The sequence below is a fragment of the Benincasa hispida genome, chromosome 6, assembly GCF_027475165.1.
Source record: "Benincasa hispida cultivar pf3 chromosome 6, pf3_genome.v1.1, whole genome shotgun sequence".
Lineage (NCBI taxonomy): Eukaryota > Viridiplantae > Streptophyta > Magnoliopsida > Cucurbitales > Cucurbitaceae > Benincasa > Benincasa hispida.
Genome location: NC_143483.1, coordinates 30611478 through 30625585, shown reverse-complemented (window position 1 = coordinate 30625585; position 14108 = coordinate 30611478). Strand labels below are relative to the sequence as shown.

Genomic DNA, 14108 nt, shown 5'->3' with positions numbered 1-14108 from the left:
CTCGAACTAAGATATGTACATATAGCACAAAGAGTTAGTATTAAATCCTTTAGCATAAAGATTCTGAGAGGTGAGAATTAGGTGATGGAAGGTTCTCCAGCAAGTAATTATAACTTTTGGTTAAACTCTCACCATTAGAGATCCTTCCAACACTTCATCTGTCGCGTTTGAGATCGAAGGGATGGTAAAATTTCTCAGAGAAACCCCATGATAGACACTCTTGATAGAGAATTGCCTCCTTTTATCAGAGAACAAGAACACCTCATCCTTGATTAAAAAAGTCACCCTAGAGTCATCTTGAGAATATCTTCCACATCTGGAGGAAGAAACATCTCTTTGGTAAGAAACTTAGTGCAAAGATCACCAGTTTTAATCATACTAGTCATTCTTATATCTTTCGCCCAATCTTGACCCCCAACATGGTTTTGAATTTCTGTCATTTGGAATTCCAAAAGTCTTTAACAATAGAAATGCTCCTCTCATTCCCCACTCTCCATTTAATGTCATGAAAAAACAACTCTCTGCCCCACAAGATACTTTTCCAAGTATAAAATGACCAACTTGAATATAAACTCTTTTTGTAAGACCTTTATCATTAATCAAAAGGTCAAAACTTCGAATCCTCACTTCGACATTGTTGAACTAAATGAGTGTAATATAAATTAATAGAACAAAGAAAAACTATATGGCTAACTCAAATATAGTTAAGAGAATAAAACACTAATTACCATCACAAAAGTCTCGAACTTCTACTTAGATAAAAAAAAAAAAATAAATAAATAAAATAAAAAAAATAAAAAAAAATTAGAAAGAGATAGTGGCATATTGGTAATATATAGTGAAGATGAAGGTGAATGTATAACTCCCTCACTAAAAGCAGAAGAGAGAGAGATCTGAGTTGGGGGACGAATCGCTTTGCGCTCCAAAACGTAGCAGTAATTGTTAACATAAATGGCGAAGAAGATCCGAACCCTTGGATTCTCTCTCTCAGATCCAAATCGTTCGATTCATTCTCTCTCTCTCTGGTTCGTTTCGTTTACCCATGAGCTCTCAGAGCTCAACCCAATGGAGAGGAGAGAGATAGACACACAATCACACTGACCAAACTCATATCCACCCACCTCCAATTTCCCTATTTTCTTGCGGTTTGTTTTCTTCACTTTTCTCCTCTTCTTTCCTCCGATAAATTGGGGTTTTTCTTTGATTCATTTGCTGGGTACTCGATGTACTAGATTGGGGAACTTTTTTCCTCTCTTTTCTGTTGTTTTCTTGCTTTTTTGTTGGGAGATTTTGAATGGAACTTACTGTTGGTGCCAATTTGGTTGATGTTCTGTTGAGTTTTTAGTTGGTGGAGGGTTTTTTGTTCTTGTTTTTTTAAAATGAATTGTTTGTCGATGGAATTGAAGTGGGTATTGCCTTGTTTATCGGGTGAATGGAAGTTTCTTGCTTGGGATTTCGTTGTTTGGGGCTTTCAGGCTCTGTGTTTACTCTAACAAGTGGGTTTTCTTTTTGTTTATTGTTTCTTTTGCAGATTTGGGGCTTGTGATTGCTTCACTGTGTGGAAGTAGGCAGCAGAATTTGAGATCAGGCTGTTTGTGTGGTCTCTGTCAGTTCAGTTCGCTGCTAAAAATGGTCGAGATTTGAAGACGACGAAGTTATGTGAGTAATCTGATTTGAGGTTTTTTCTGTTCTATAGCTACTGACGGGCGATTCTCAAAGAACCTGTTGCTGGAAAATGCCTAATGTCTGCTGGTTTTTGAGTTAAGCCCTAGAAATTGCTTGTGCATCTCGAGCTGGGAACTGAATTGTTCAGCTCGAGATCTGAATTTTGAGTTTCCCCCAAAATGAGAGCGGTGGTGATATAGGAATCAAAGTTAGAGATATACAAGAGCCAAACATCAATGGAAGATTTTTCGAAATACTCCCATAGTCCAGCTCATCTAGCAGTTGTTCGTCGAGATTATGCTTCTCTTAAGCGCATTGTTGCATCCCTGCCTCGGCTAGCTAAGGCAGGTGAGGTTAATACTGAAGAGGAATCTGTTGCTGCGGAGCTCCAAGCAGATGCTGTCTCTGCTGCTATTGATTGCCGCGATGTTCCTGGTCGGGAGACCCCCCTTCACCTTGCAGTACGACTTCGAGACCAGATTTCAGCTGAAATTTTGATGGGAGCTGGTGCTGATTGGAGCCTTCAGAATGAGCATGGCTGGAATGCTCTTCAGGAAGCAGTCTGTACAAGAGAGGAAGCAATAGCGATGATAATTGCTAGACATTACCAACCTCTGGCTTGGGCAAAATGGTGTCGCAGGCTTCCTCGTATTATTGCTTCTGCTGCCCGCATTCGTGATTTTTACATGGAGATAACTTTTCATTTTGAGAGTTCTGTTATTCCTTTTATTGGACGAATTGCCCCATCAGATACTTATCGCATTTGGAAGCGTGGTTCTAATCTCCGAGCTGATATGACGCTTGCTGGCTTTGATGGTTTTCGAATTCAGCGTTCTGATCAAACATTTCTCTTTCTAGGTGAGGGTTACAGTTCAGAGGATGGTAATGTGAAGCTATCTCCAGGTTCTTTGATTGTTCTTGCTCATAAGGAGAAGGAAATTACAAATGCTTTGGAAGGAGCTGGTGTTCAACCAACGGAAGCGGAAGTTGCCCATGAAGTGGCCCTTATGTCGCAGACAAATATGTACAGGCCAGGCATTGATGTTACTCAGGCGGAGCTTGTTCCCCATCTAAATTGGAGACGCCAGGAAAGGACTGAGATGGTTGGAAATTGGAAGGCAAAAATATACGATATGCTTCATGTGATGGTGAGTGTGAAGTCGAGGAGGGTTCCTGGAGCTATGACTGACGAGGAGCTATTTGCTGGAGATGATGAAGAAAGGTTGGCCAATGGTGGTGAAAATGATGAGTTTGATGATGTATTGACCGCAGAAGAGAAAATGCAATTGGATTCTGCCCTACGAATGGGAAACTCTGAGGGTCTGGGTGAGGATGAAGAACACGTAGCCTTTGAAAGCCAAGAAAATGGTTCAGTAGGCTCATATGAAAACACTGACCCAAATGGTGCTACCAAGGAGAAGAAGAGTTGGTTTGGTTGGAACAAGAAGAGTGGCAAGGGAAGTAATGATGATCCTGATGATCCAAAGATTTTGAAGAAAGTTTCAAAATCAGCTGCAGAAGGTGCCAATCAAAAAGTAGTTGATCATCAAAAATTGGCTTCTGAAGTATCCTCAGAAGATATGGGGGATGCAAAGAAGGGAAAAGATAAAAGCAATAAGAAGAAGAAGAAGAAAGGGATGACCAATGACTCTAAGCATGAAAGTGAGTATAAAAAGGGTTTGAGACCTGTCTTATGGTTGACACCAGATTTTCCTTTAAAAACAGATGAGCTTCTGCCTGTACTTGACATCCTAGCCAACAAGGTAAAAGCTATCAGGAGACTAAGGGAGCTTTTAACAACCAAACTGCCTCATGGCACATTCCCAGTGAAGGTAACGTAACCTAAGATTTCTGTGTTACGGTTTCAATTCCTCATCACAAGGTTTTTACTTGCCTTGATTGCTTAAATTTTCTGTTATTCTGTGATGAACCACTAAATGAGAATATATGCTCCTTCATTATTTACCCAGAGGTTCATTGGGTAGGAAAAATGCCAGCGCCTGTTTGGTTTAAGATATTTGTTTGAAACCCTGTAATTGGCATATCTTGTTGAGAGATTAAAAGTTAGCTTGGTCAATTAACTAAATGGAAAGACCCCATTAAGTTCAGAACTAACCTTGTCGTATGAATAAAAGGAAAAGGGTCACCTCTCGTGTGTAGCTACAACCACTACATACATGGAAAAAATGTTTGGTAACCAGGACACCTTAACATATTGAGAGAATTGAGAAGAATGCTAGTAGCTCTTTCATTTAATTTTTCACTGTTTTCTATTGAGTGCTATGGTCAACATTCGATACTGCTGAGAAATATGACGAGAAGAATATACAGGAATCTCTCTTTGAAAGTAACTTGTAGTGTTGGTTTCCATAAAATTCTGAATAGATGTAAAATAATTTCTTTTTTCTTTTTTTTTCTAGAAAAAACATGGGAGCAGAAATAAGGGTCTTGCTAATAGATGTAAACACTGAACAGAGTGAGTTTGAACTTTTCCTTATTAAATCTTTTAATAATCTCCAACTTCAAAGTTCAAAATAGAAAAATGAATAACATCATTGGATAATTATTTGGTTTTTGAAAATTAAGTTTATAAACAATACTTCCACCTATTGATTTCTTTGTTTTATTATCTACTTTTTAGAAGTTTTAAAAAACCATGTCAAGTTTTAAAGATTAAAAAAACTAGTTTTTAAAAACTTATTTTTGTTTTTGAAATTTGGTTAAGAATTTAAGTGTTTGGTTAGGAAAGATTAAAAATTTGGTAAAAATGTTGTAAGAAAACAAACATGATTTTCAAAAATAAAAAATGAAAAACCAGATTGTTATTAAATGGGCCGACCTTTTTTTTTAAATATATATATATATATATATAGCGGTAGATGACTTCTAATACCATATTTCACAGGTAGTTCTCGTGGAATATGCTTTTCCTTTTAGTTTAAATATGCCTATGGTTAAAGACAACAGTTCAGTGGCTTGGTGGGGTGTTTGGGAAATTAAGGAATGGTATTAAGAGGAAGTTTGGTGGTAGTGGCTGAATGCGTCACGTCTTGTGCTCTTGGTTAGCTCCCAGTATCATTGAGTTACGTAACTTGTCCCCTTGTTTAATTTTTGACTGTTTGGAGGATTTATGGGATCTCTGACTCGCTGCTCATGAGTGCTAGTCAGTAGTCACCCCTTAGCTTCATTGTGAAGTATTTATCTTTGGTATAATCTCCTTAAAAATGTTGCTGTTTATTTTTTAAATCTGCGTTCTCTTCTTCTTTGTATCGTTCCAATTTTGCTTGATGTTCACGAAGGGACTCTTTTCTTCTCAATTTTTTTTTATGATTTATTCTAACTTGAGGGAACCATGGTACTTTTTATTGGTCAGTAGAAGGATAAGCTGAACTAGCATGTCTTTGAGGTCATGGTGCAATCTTTGATCTCCATCTATTTAGGATAATAACATTCTACAAATTTTCTGATGAATGGTTGTGACTTATGAGGTCAGAAAGTCCTTCCATAACATGCCGGTATGATGGCAGGACATATTTTTATGATATGATTTTCTGATGTCAATCGTTGTGGTCTCCACGTGTTTAGGATATTGTCTCTTGTGAAACCTCTTCAATTGTCTGTCTCATACTTCCCCATGTTCCCTTCTTAATTCATATCAACAAAATTGGTTTTGTATTAAGTAGTAGTAGTAATAATAATAATAATCAAGTGATATGTTTCATTCTGCAGGTTGCCATTCCCATTGTCCCAACTATTAGAGTACTTGTTACTTTCACAAAATTTGAGGAGCTTCATCCGGTTGAAGAATTCGCAACCCCACTGTCAAGTCCAGCTCATTTCCAGGATGCCAAGTCCAAGGAATCAGAGGGATCTTCATCATGGATTTCATGGATGAGAGGAAGTCGAGGTGGGCAATCCAGTGACAGTGACAGCAATCGGTATAAAGATGAAGTTGACCCATTTCATATACCATCCGATTACACATGGGTCGATGCAAATGAGAAGAAACGCCGTATGAAAGCAAAGAAAGCAAAGAACAAGAAGCATAAAAAACAAGCTGCTAAAGGCGGAAATGGAGGACTACAAATGAGTGAGGACGTGGAAGAGTAATTTTTTATAGGTGATTTCTGCAGCCATGCCACTTTGAGATCCTTCTGCATCAGATAGAGGAGGTAAGCTTATCTCCTATTTGAATTTGACCTTTTTTTCTATTTTTCACATTGAAATATCTTGAGCATAGAGGATCCACGGGTTATTTGTTTGGTGGGAAAGCCTTGTTGATTAATCAGAGCATCGTATCTGTAGTAATTTTCATCTTGAATTTACATATTTGGAGAGAAGCAGTCTCTTCTTCTTTTGTAGCTTATTTCCAATTTGATTTTCAATTAGATTGGTCGTGCAAGTCAAAAATTAGACCCCAATCTTTGTACCAGATCACCAATTATAAATTTTACGTTTTTGTTGTTGTTGTGTAAAAACTAGGACTCCTAAAGAGAAGCTCTTCTTGACCCTTGAATATTTTTTCCAACCATACGCATAAATGACATATCTTATTTTCATTTAACCCGAATGAATTAATAAATTTGATTAAGTAAATATTGACGAGGTTTAATAATAATAATTAAAAATTAAACTTCTCCAGCAGGTTTTTCTTTTAGGTTGATGGGGCTAGTGTTGTTGCCCAACTGTTTTTGTTCCCTTGTCATATTGAGTTGGATTCCTTTGATCGATTTTGAGGTTAGAAGAGGTTGGTTCTACTGGTATATTTCTTCCTAAAATAATCTCATTCAAAATTGAGCCTTGAAGATCAACATCAAGCCTATAAACAATTTAATCCATTGTTTCAAGCATGCTTAAGCTAGTTCGAACATTCCCAAACTAAAAAGAAAAAAAAAATCATAACCAAACTGTTCAAACAAAATTTTAGATTTCGCCTGTATCCATCATCAACTCTCCAACTTTACAGCTTAGTAGCCACCCAACACCATATATATATTTAAAGAATAGATATAGAACAAAGTTCCATTTCTTGTCAACCTCACTGTACATGTACGATATATACACCACAAGATCTCATTACTCTCCCTATCTCTTTACCCTCCAAAAGAAGGCCAAAAGAAGAATGGAGACTAAAAAAAATCCTATTTACAAATCCTACCTATTTATTTATTGACTAGAGAGACAAATATTCCTTCACCAAAACCGGTCCTTGTTTACACTCAAGTATCCAGCCATTACTTTGCCCGCTGTATTTCTCATTCCATCTATAAGAAAGCACCATGTTGAACCCAATGCTCCAACGAAAAAATCAGCATCAGTTGCCATCAAGAAGTTCACAAGGGGATAATTTGTACTGGTTATTCTACCAAGCTGTGCTTCGTAGGTGGCCATCGTAAGGTTTCCAACTTGTCGCTTCACATTTGTGTAGTAAAATTTCCAGGATGGGTAACTTGTCGTTTTATCAATCACTTCCTGGGATAGTTACAGATTGCACATAGTGAGAAAACTTATAGATGAGCTTATAGATGTTGATTTATCGTTAAACATTTCATGTAGGGGTAGAACTCGCCTGCATTTCAGTCGAAAGCCAAATGCTGTCAAGATTTGGAAACCGTCTTCTAATGCGCTTAGCAAGGGCCATGTATTCTTCAAATTCAACAACCTTCATTTCACAGGCTTTATCTCCCATTCTTACATGCATGCTTAAGAGTGGCCTAGGTATCCATGCTTTGTGATTCGACCATACAAAATCTTCTATATCATATTTTGATGTCACTGAATCTTTCTGAAATAAGATGCTCAATATTAGAATCACCATCGACCAGTCTAGTCTAGTAATGTAATGCAACTACAGACTTGAATAACCTGTTCTTATCAGTGTAATACTGCGTTTCATCTTATTATGTAAAAGTATGATAGTGAGCTTAACTTCTATTTAAGAGTATTTGATATTTGAGTAAGAATGTAGATTCAATCGTTGAATTTCATTAGAGCATTCGATTTTAAAACCCAGCAAACTGAATTTTCTGTTCCATCCTATATAAACCAAAATAGTAAATCTAATTTCAACATACCTTTGGCCATTTTCCATGGAGACTTTTGAGAACCATTTCTGCAGCTTCCTTCCCAAATGCGGCATGGCGAGCAGCATTCATTAAACCACATGTGTATTCTGTCTGGAATCTCATTAAGTAGCGCACTGCCTGAGGATCAGATTTGCAGTATCAGTATTCTGATGTATCCTCGTTGTTGTTGGATACTTAGCTCTTTAAGATGTTAGAGATAGTGGGTGTATGACTGCTTGTAACTTGAAAAATGTTCGTTAGAAGTTCATTAATGTGTGAATAAGGTTAGGATGGTTTGGTCATAGGCAGAATTTGAAGATTCGTATTCTAGGAGAAAGCTAGCCACTCAAGATTCTATTATCGATGCATATGGTTGAGAAAGCTAATAGGTATTTGTGAGGAAGATTAAAACTAGCATATTTGTATTTCTAGAGTGTATTAGAGGGCTGGGAGATCAGGCAAACTTTATAGAATCCACTTGAAAGGGTATCTATGACCAGTATATTTTCTCTTCGCTATTGTTTTACAATTTCCAGTTTCCAATTTAGCCCGAATTTTTCCTTCAGTGCATTTTGCACGTCTTCATGTTCCTCAACTTTTTAGTATGTAGCTCATGTTCATCATTAGATTTAGACACAATCATAATACTTTGTCAGTGTTTTGAGATTCATCTCCTGGATTGCAAGGAGAAACTTAGTTTGAAATCTGCCAATTTAGGGAGCATTCAAGTCCAAAACCACTGAACTTGTCAATTTTCATATTGTGTTTACTTCCTGGTGCACGCATGCGTGCACGTGTATGTGAAATAGATGAGACTGGGAGAGAAAGTTTAGATCATCAGTTATCTGGAGCATAAAAGATTACCTGTGCCCTCCACCACCTTCTATCCATTTTGCGATGCTTAGAAAGTAAACTTCCATTTACTTCTGTTGTGGGTTGCAAATAACTCCAAGGGTTTCCCCATGACCTGCATTAATAAGCAATGAATTTATCCTTAAACAAATAGAGCAATAGAATTGAAAATCAACAAATATTCTTTCCTTTTAAAAAAATAATGGAAATTGTGAAACTAATAGCTTTAAATTTTTGTTATTAGTATTCAAACATTTATATGGGTGGTATTCTTGTTGACAAGTGTTGTATTTCAATGACAATCTTACGTTATATTGTAAGTTTCGATGGACCCTAATATCTATGTTTTTCACCCTTTAATTTATAGACCTCAGGTATTTTATTCACTTAGCAATTCACCTAGGAATTCGACCAGTCCAGATTTCCTTGGTGCTGTAATTTTCTTTTGCTGTTATGATTCCACTCTTCCATGCTTCATTGTTCCCCAAAAGTTCAAAGGCACGGTCCCGACATTCTTGGGATGTTTCAGGTAAGAAATAGCATGACCAACTGGACCGAAACAAACCTATAAACAAACCAAGATTAAAAGCCTTCAAAAAGTGAACATGTTAGCAGAAAAGTGCATGCATATAGCAGTTCCTAGCTGGATTTTCCTTGAACAATCCTTTCCCAGCTTGAATCCAGAAGAAAGAGAGACAGTGAAACAGATGACAAATATTAAATACAGTTAATTTATCACTTTATCATCCATATCAAATTGCCATTATGTGTACCTTGACATCCATCGTGGTCTGCTCGATTATAATAGTTTGTAACGAGAACCCTCTTCTCGTTGATCGCTATAGCAAGAAGTCCACACATTCCCGCTATCTGAGCTCCGATACCAAATCCAGGTAACCGCTCCCAATCAGCTACAAGAAACCGAACATTTGGATCTCTACAGTTCGACGGATGCTGGTGGATCCATAGATCCCGCTGTACTTTTCTAGTTAATGGGTAATTTTCTTCATCTGATCCTGAAACCTGGAAGCTATTGTCTCGTTATCAATTTGATCATGGTTCATTACATTCTCCAATTATTAATTTTGTGTGTAACAATATGGGAATATGCTTAAAATTAATCAAACATGGGGGGCCAACATGTTTTATAACCTACTAGATCAAGTAGGAGCTAAACAAAATAAAGAATTATAAGAAGCAACATGACAATGTGTACGAAATGGATTTCAAAAATTAATTTTTAAAGAACATAAGTGGGAGGTATTCAACCTGTAAAAATTATGCAGAAACTCGAGCACATCACTATTTAGTTAACATCATAATTCAAAATTCAAGGTCATGAATGTCAATACATAGCAAAGGTTAAGAAATTTTGTAAACATACCCAGGGAGGGTAGGAACCTTCTAACATTTCTTGGTGCCAAAGGTTGCTTGATTCCTCAGTCGTAGTAGTTGGGTGCATGTCTAGAAACCCTTTCCAACTTGTCCAAGGAGGGAATCCATTGCTTGCAGACCGCTCATCGAAATGCTTATTTGCTTTTGCTTTCGACTTGCAATCTTCCAAATGGGGTGGATTTGGTAATATGGCTTTGTCCAATCCAAGATCCCGCAAAAATGCATTTCGTCCGCTGATCGGTTCAGTCAACAAAGAACTCCAAGCTGAGTATAGTAAGGACGTTTTCTCGTCGTCAATATTTACCTTAATTCTCTGAAAATCCTTCAGTTTCTCAATCTCCTTTGGTCTCAAGTTACAGTCTGACAGATTTCACATTGTTTTGGGTCAGGAAAGGAGTAAAAAAAAAATTGAGATTAGCTATTATACAGTTCCTTAAAGATGACTTCTCATTGAAATTGCTTAAATGAGTACATTATTTTTTAATATTTGAATTAAAAATGAATGATGATTATATGGATTGCCAACTAAATGAACAAAATAAAAAAATGGAATCAACAGCTTCTTCAAGAAGATTGTGAACAAGAGAATTGTGAAGAATTTACCAGTCTTGAAACAACTTCCCTATTGAAGTCAAAATGCATTTGGGTAAAGTAGAAGTTATTCCAACTTTAAATATCTTATCCTATACCTTTTAATCATTCCTATACAGCTTTATACTAATAAAATTTTCCATGATCCAAACAAAAACTACAAAACAAGCTTTCAGAATAACCATTTTTTTCTTTTATTCTATGGCTAACTTTATATTTCCTTTTTCCATTCAACTATTCTTATAAGTTAATAGTTTGACCTTACAACATTAAATATTATTAAACTCAAAAGAAATTTAATATATTAATTAAGTACTAAGTTCATCTTTAAGCCATCTTCACCAATAATTATGCCACCTCAGCTAATTTTATTAAAAAAAAATAGGCTAGTTTGTACTAGAAATATCTGAATTAACAACTTCTTTGACAAATTGGTAAAACTCATGGTGATTATCTTTGGCTAACTCTCAAATGTTATAGAATTCAATCCAATTTGTATTTACCATGTTCTTAAAAGGTCCTGATATTCTGTGTCTACCCACTCACTTTCAGAAATTTCTTCATATCAAACAGCAAACAGTCAGTTAAAGTGAGCAATATAAGATGATAATATTTCAAAGAGAAAAAAGAGAGAGAGAGATGATGATGATAATAATAACTTACTGATATTTTCAGACGAGGAGTTCCATAATGAAGCAGGTTGTGAATTGGGTGAGAAAGAACTCCAACCAAATCCCAAAGGGCTACCAAATGAAGTAAAAGCACCAAGAAACAGAGAGGCAATACAAACGCCACAAAGAAAACCCACAACACAAATTTGACAAGGAAATGAACTCCCTAATTGTAATGCTTTTTGTGAAACAATTCTTTCCAGAGACTTCTGATTTTGTGTCTCCATCTTCTATCTTCCCCTCTTAACAAAAATTAACAACTCCCCAAGAAAGAAAGCCACAAAAACCACTTACCAGAGCTTCTTCTTTTTCTTCTAAGACTTCATTTCAAAAACCCAACCACCCTTTTCAACTCCCAATCACATGATGCACAAACCCAACTACTTTTTTTCTTCTCTCTTCTATGAGAGATTAATATCAGTCTCAACAATCTGTTTTTCACTTTATAAGCTCTCAAAAATCAGTGGTTCACCTCCATATCCCTAAAAATAAAAAGGGGAAATCCAAACAAAAAGGAAAATCACCACACAAGTTATTATTATAAACAAAACAATCTGAATAGCCAATGCAGAAAAATAGCAAACAATCTCTAGGTAGAATCAGAGTAAACCCCAAAAACTAAAAAAGTAAACTGGGAATTTGGGGTTAAGCTTTTTCTGATGAACAAGCAAAAAATGAATAAGAAAACAAAAGTAGCCGCACAAAGAACAAGAGAAAGAAAAGAATCTTCAAAAGCCGATTATCACAGACTGCAAAAAAACAGAGATGGGTTGGTTTGTTTGGTTCATTCGAAGGCCTTTTCTCGATTCTCAAAAGGAAAAAAAGGGAATCAGAAATGCAGATTAAGCATAATCAACATATAATATGAACAAATAATAAAGAAACTTCAAGTGGGGTTTGCAACAAATACCCAGGTGAAGAGATGAAATCACTCGACCAAGTCCAAAGCGTAGAGCGAGAGAGAGAGAGAGGTAGTGGAAATGTGGCGTCTCTAGAGGAAACAAATTGACAGATAATCCCTTCAGCCTCAGCCTCTCAGCTATTCTGCTCCGCCATTTCAGTTGTGCTTTAATTTATTTATTGCTTTTTTTTTTAACTTCTTTTTTTGTTGATTTCTTTTTTTTTTTTCCTCCTTCCAAGTGTTTCAAATGGAATATTCTCATTATTTGAAAAATTAATCAAGGAAGCCGCCACTACTTTTTTTTTTTTTCTTCTTCTTCTTCTTTTTTCCTTTTTTTTAGGACAGCAATAGTGGAATTGGGGATTGGATTTCTAGCATCTAATAAAAAAAAGTGATGTCAATTATTGTTGAGTTATACTCATTTTAACAATGAAGCTGCCACTTAACGGTTCATGAATGATTTTTTATGCTCTCAAATTAAAATGGGGTATGAATTCAGAGTAATTTGCAGTTTCTTTCATATCTCTAACGATACAAAACTAGTGGCTACATTGTGATAGTCTCATCCAATAATTTCTCCTGAATGCGGATAAAATTTTCTAGTGGTATGAAGTATGATATGAAAATTTTCAAGTTTTTTTTCCCAGTCCTTTCATTTGTTATTATAATTATAAAGAAAAAAACTAGGCGAGTATAACCGGTATAATCGTAGTACTACATTTTCATCGTCGATATTTTCATCTATATTTCTATGTTTCCATGGTTGACATTGACATGAAGAGTGAATCGATATTTCTAATGTATCGTAGAAAAATCTATGAAACATGAAAGAATAAGCAACAAAATGTCACTAATGTAAATATAATATAAATAATAGACATGTTAACTTGTTTAAAAATCATAAAATATTTATTTATTAATATGAATGTATTTTTATATTTTTTGCAAAAATATCCATCAATCAAAATTTTATTGATATATCCATTGAAATTTTCTTAGAATTAAGATCTTTATATTTCCATCGAAATTGACATTTTCAGTTTCATGTTAATAGGTCCATCAAATAAAATGAAAATAGGATGAATAATCATACTTTTGTAGAAATTTTTTAGTTAAATTAGATGAATAAAATAATGTTTTCATGTGTCAAATTTTGAATGGGAAGATGAGATATTAGAAATTGAAAAGAGAAAAAGTAGTCCTTTAGTATGCACACAATAAATATAGAATATATAATTTAAATTGCATGAGGAAAAATAATAAATTTGAGAAGATTGAAGTAAGTACATGGTATATTCACTCTTTGCATTAAATTTTTTTGTACACTCCCCATCACTTTTTAATAATTTTCAACATAACTTACATTAAATGAGAATATATTTAAACTATGTTTTCTAATAATTACATAGTACAATTTTCTTATTCTTAAATACCTTTTATATGAAATAATAAATGGAAATAATATTTATGGAAAATTTTGCATTAAAAATTTAATTTCTTTCATCAATGATAATCCATGATGATTGATGAAAGGATGGTTGTGGTTAATGGTGGAGCAGTTGAAAGGGATCCCAAGTCCCCACTTCCATTGTCTTTTTTATATAATCAAGCAACACCACAGCTGTTCTTCTCTCAATTTTATATGAATCTAACTTTTTTTTTTTTTTTTCAATTTTGAATATTTGTCAAAGTGAACTTAGCTAAACGGTAATTCGTATAAATTTCTTCTTTAAACATCGAATGTTGAATCCAATCCTAGAGATGTTGTACGGAAAAGAAAAAAATTCTCACCTTTCTCTTTTTTCTTTTCTTTCTTTTTTTTTTTTTTTTCATTTTTCAAAGTGGACCCATTTAATCTTACATTTGTCATAGTGAACTTAGCTAAACGGTAATTCGTAAAAACTATTTTAAACATGGAATGTTGAATCCCAACCCTAAAGTTGTTGCACCAAAAACAACAAAATTCTC

General features: G+C 35.1%; 2 protein-coding genes across 8 annotated transcripts; one reads left to right on the top strand and one right to left on the bottom strand.

Annotated features, from left to right (window-relative positions):
- Positions 1-865: 865 nt before the first annotated feature.
- Positions 866-7652, top strand: LOC120079657 (Ankyrin repeat family protein). 7 transcript variants are annotated; one of them, XR_016530083.1, is made up of 5 exons: positions 866-1145; positions 1532-3497; positions 4086-4141; positions 5395-5837; positions 7222-7652. XR_016530083.1 is itself a non-coding variant. In XM_039033931.2 (4 exons), the coding sequence occupies exons 2-3, from the start codon at positions 1902-1904 to the stop codon at positions 4134-4136; spliced, it is 1647 nt and encodes a 548-aa protein (XP_038889859.1). In that variant the 5' UTR covers positions 866-1145; positions 1532-1901; the 3' UTR covers positions 4137-4141; positions 5395-6143. The 7 variants fall into 7 exon arrangements, 4 of the variants coding, with proteins under 4 accessions (XP_038889859.1, XP_038889860.1, XP_038889858.1 ...); XR_005482308.2 differs by lacking the exon at positions 4086-4141; XM_039033931.2 differs by lacking the exon at positions 7222-7652 and having other exon boundaries at positions 5395-6143.
- On the bottom strand, positions 6637-12469 carry LOC120079658 (uncharacterized). Its single transcript, XM_090314568.1, has 9 exons — positions 12150-12469; positions 11232-11721; positions 9967-10337; positions 9356-9605; positions 8982-9147; positions 8595-8697; positions 7740-7868; positions 7231-7450; positions 6637-7133 (listed from the first exon to the last, which is right to left on the bottom strand). Exons 2-9 carry the CDS (start codon positions 11464-11466, stop codon positions 6859-6861), a joined length of 1749 nt encoding a protein of 582 aa, XP_090170694.1. The 5' UTR covers positions 11467-11721; positions 12150-12469; the 3' UTR covers positions 6637-6858.
- Between the last annotated feature and the right edge of the window lie 1639 nt (positions 12470-14108).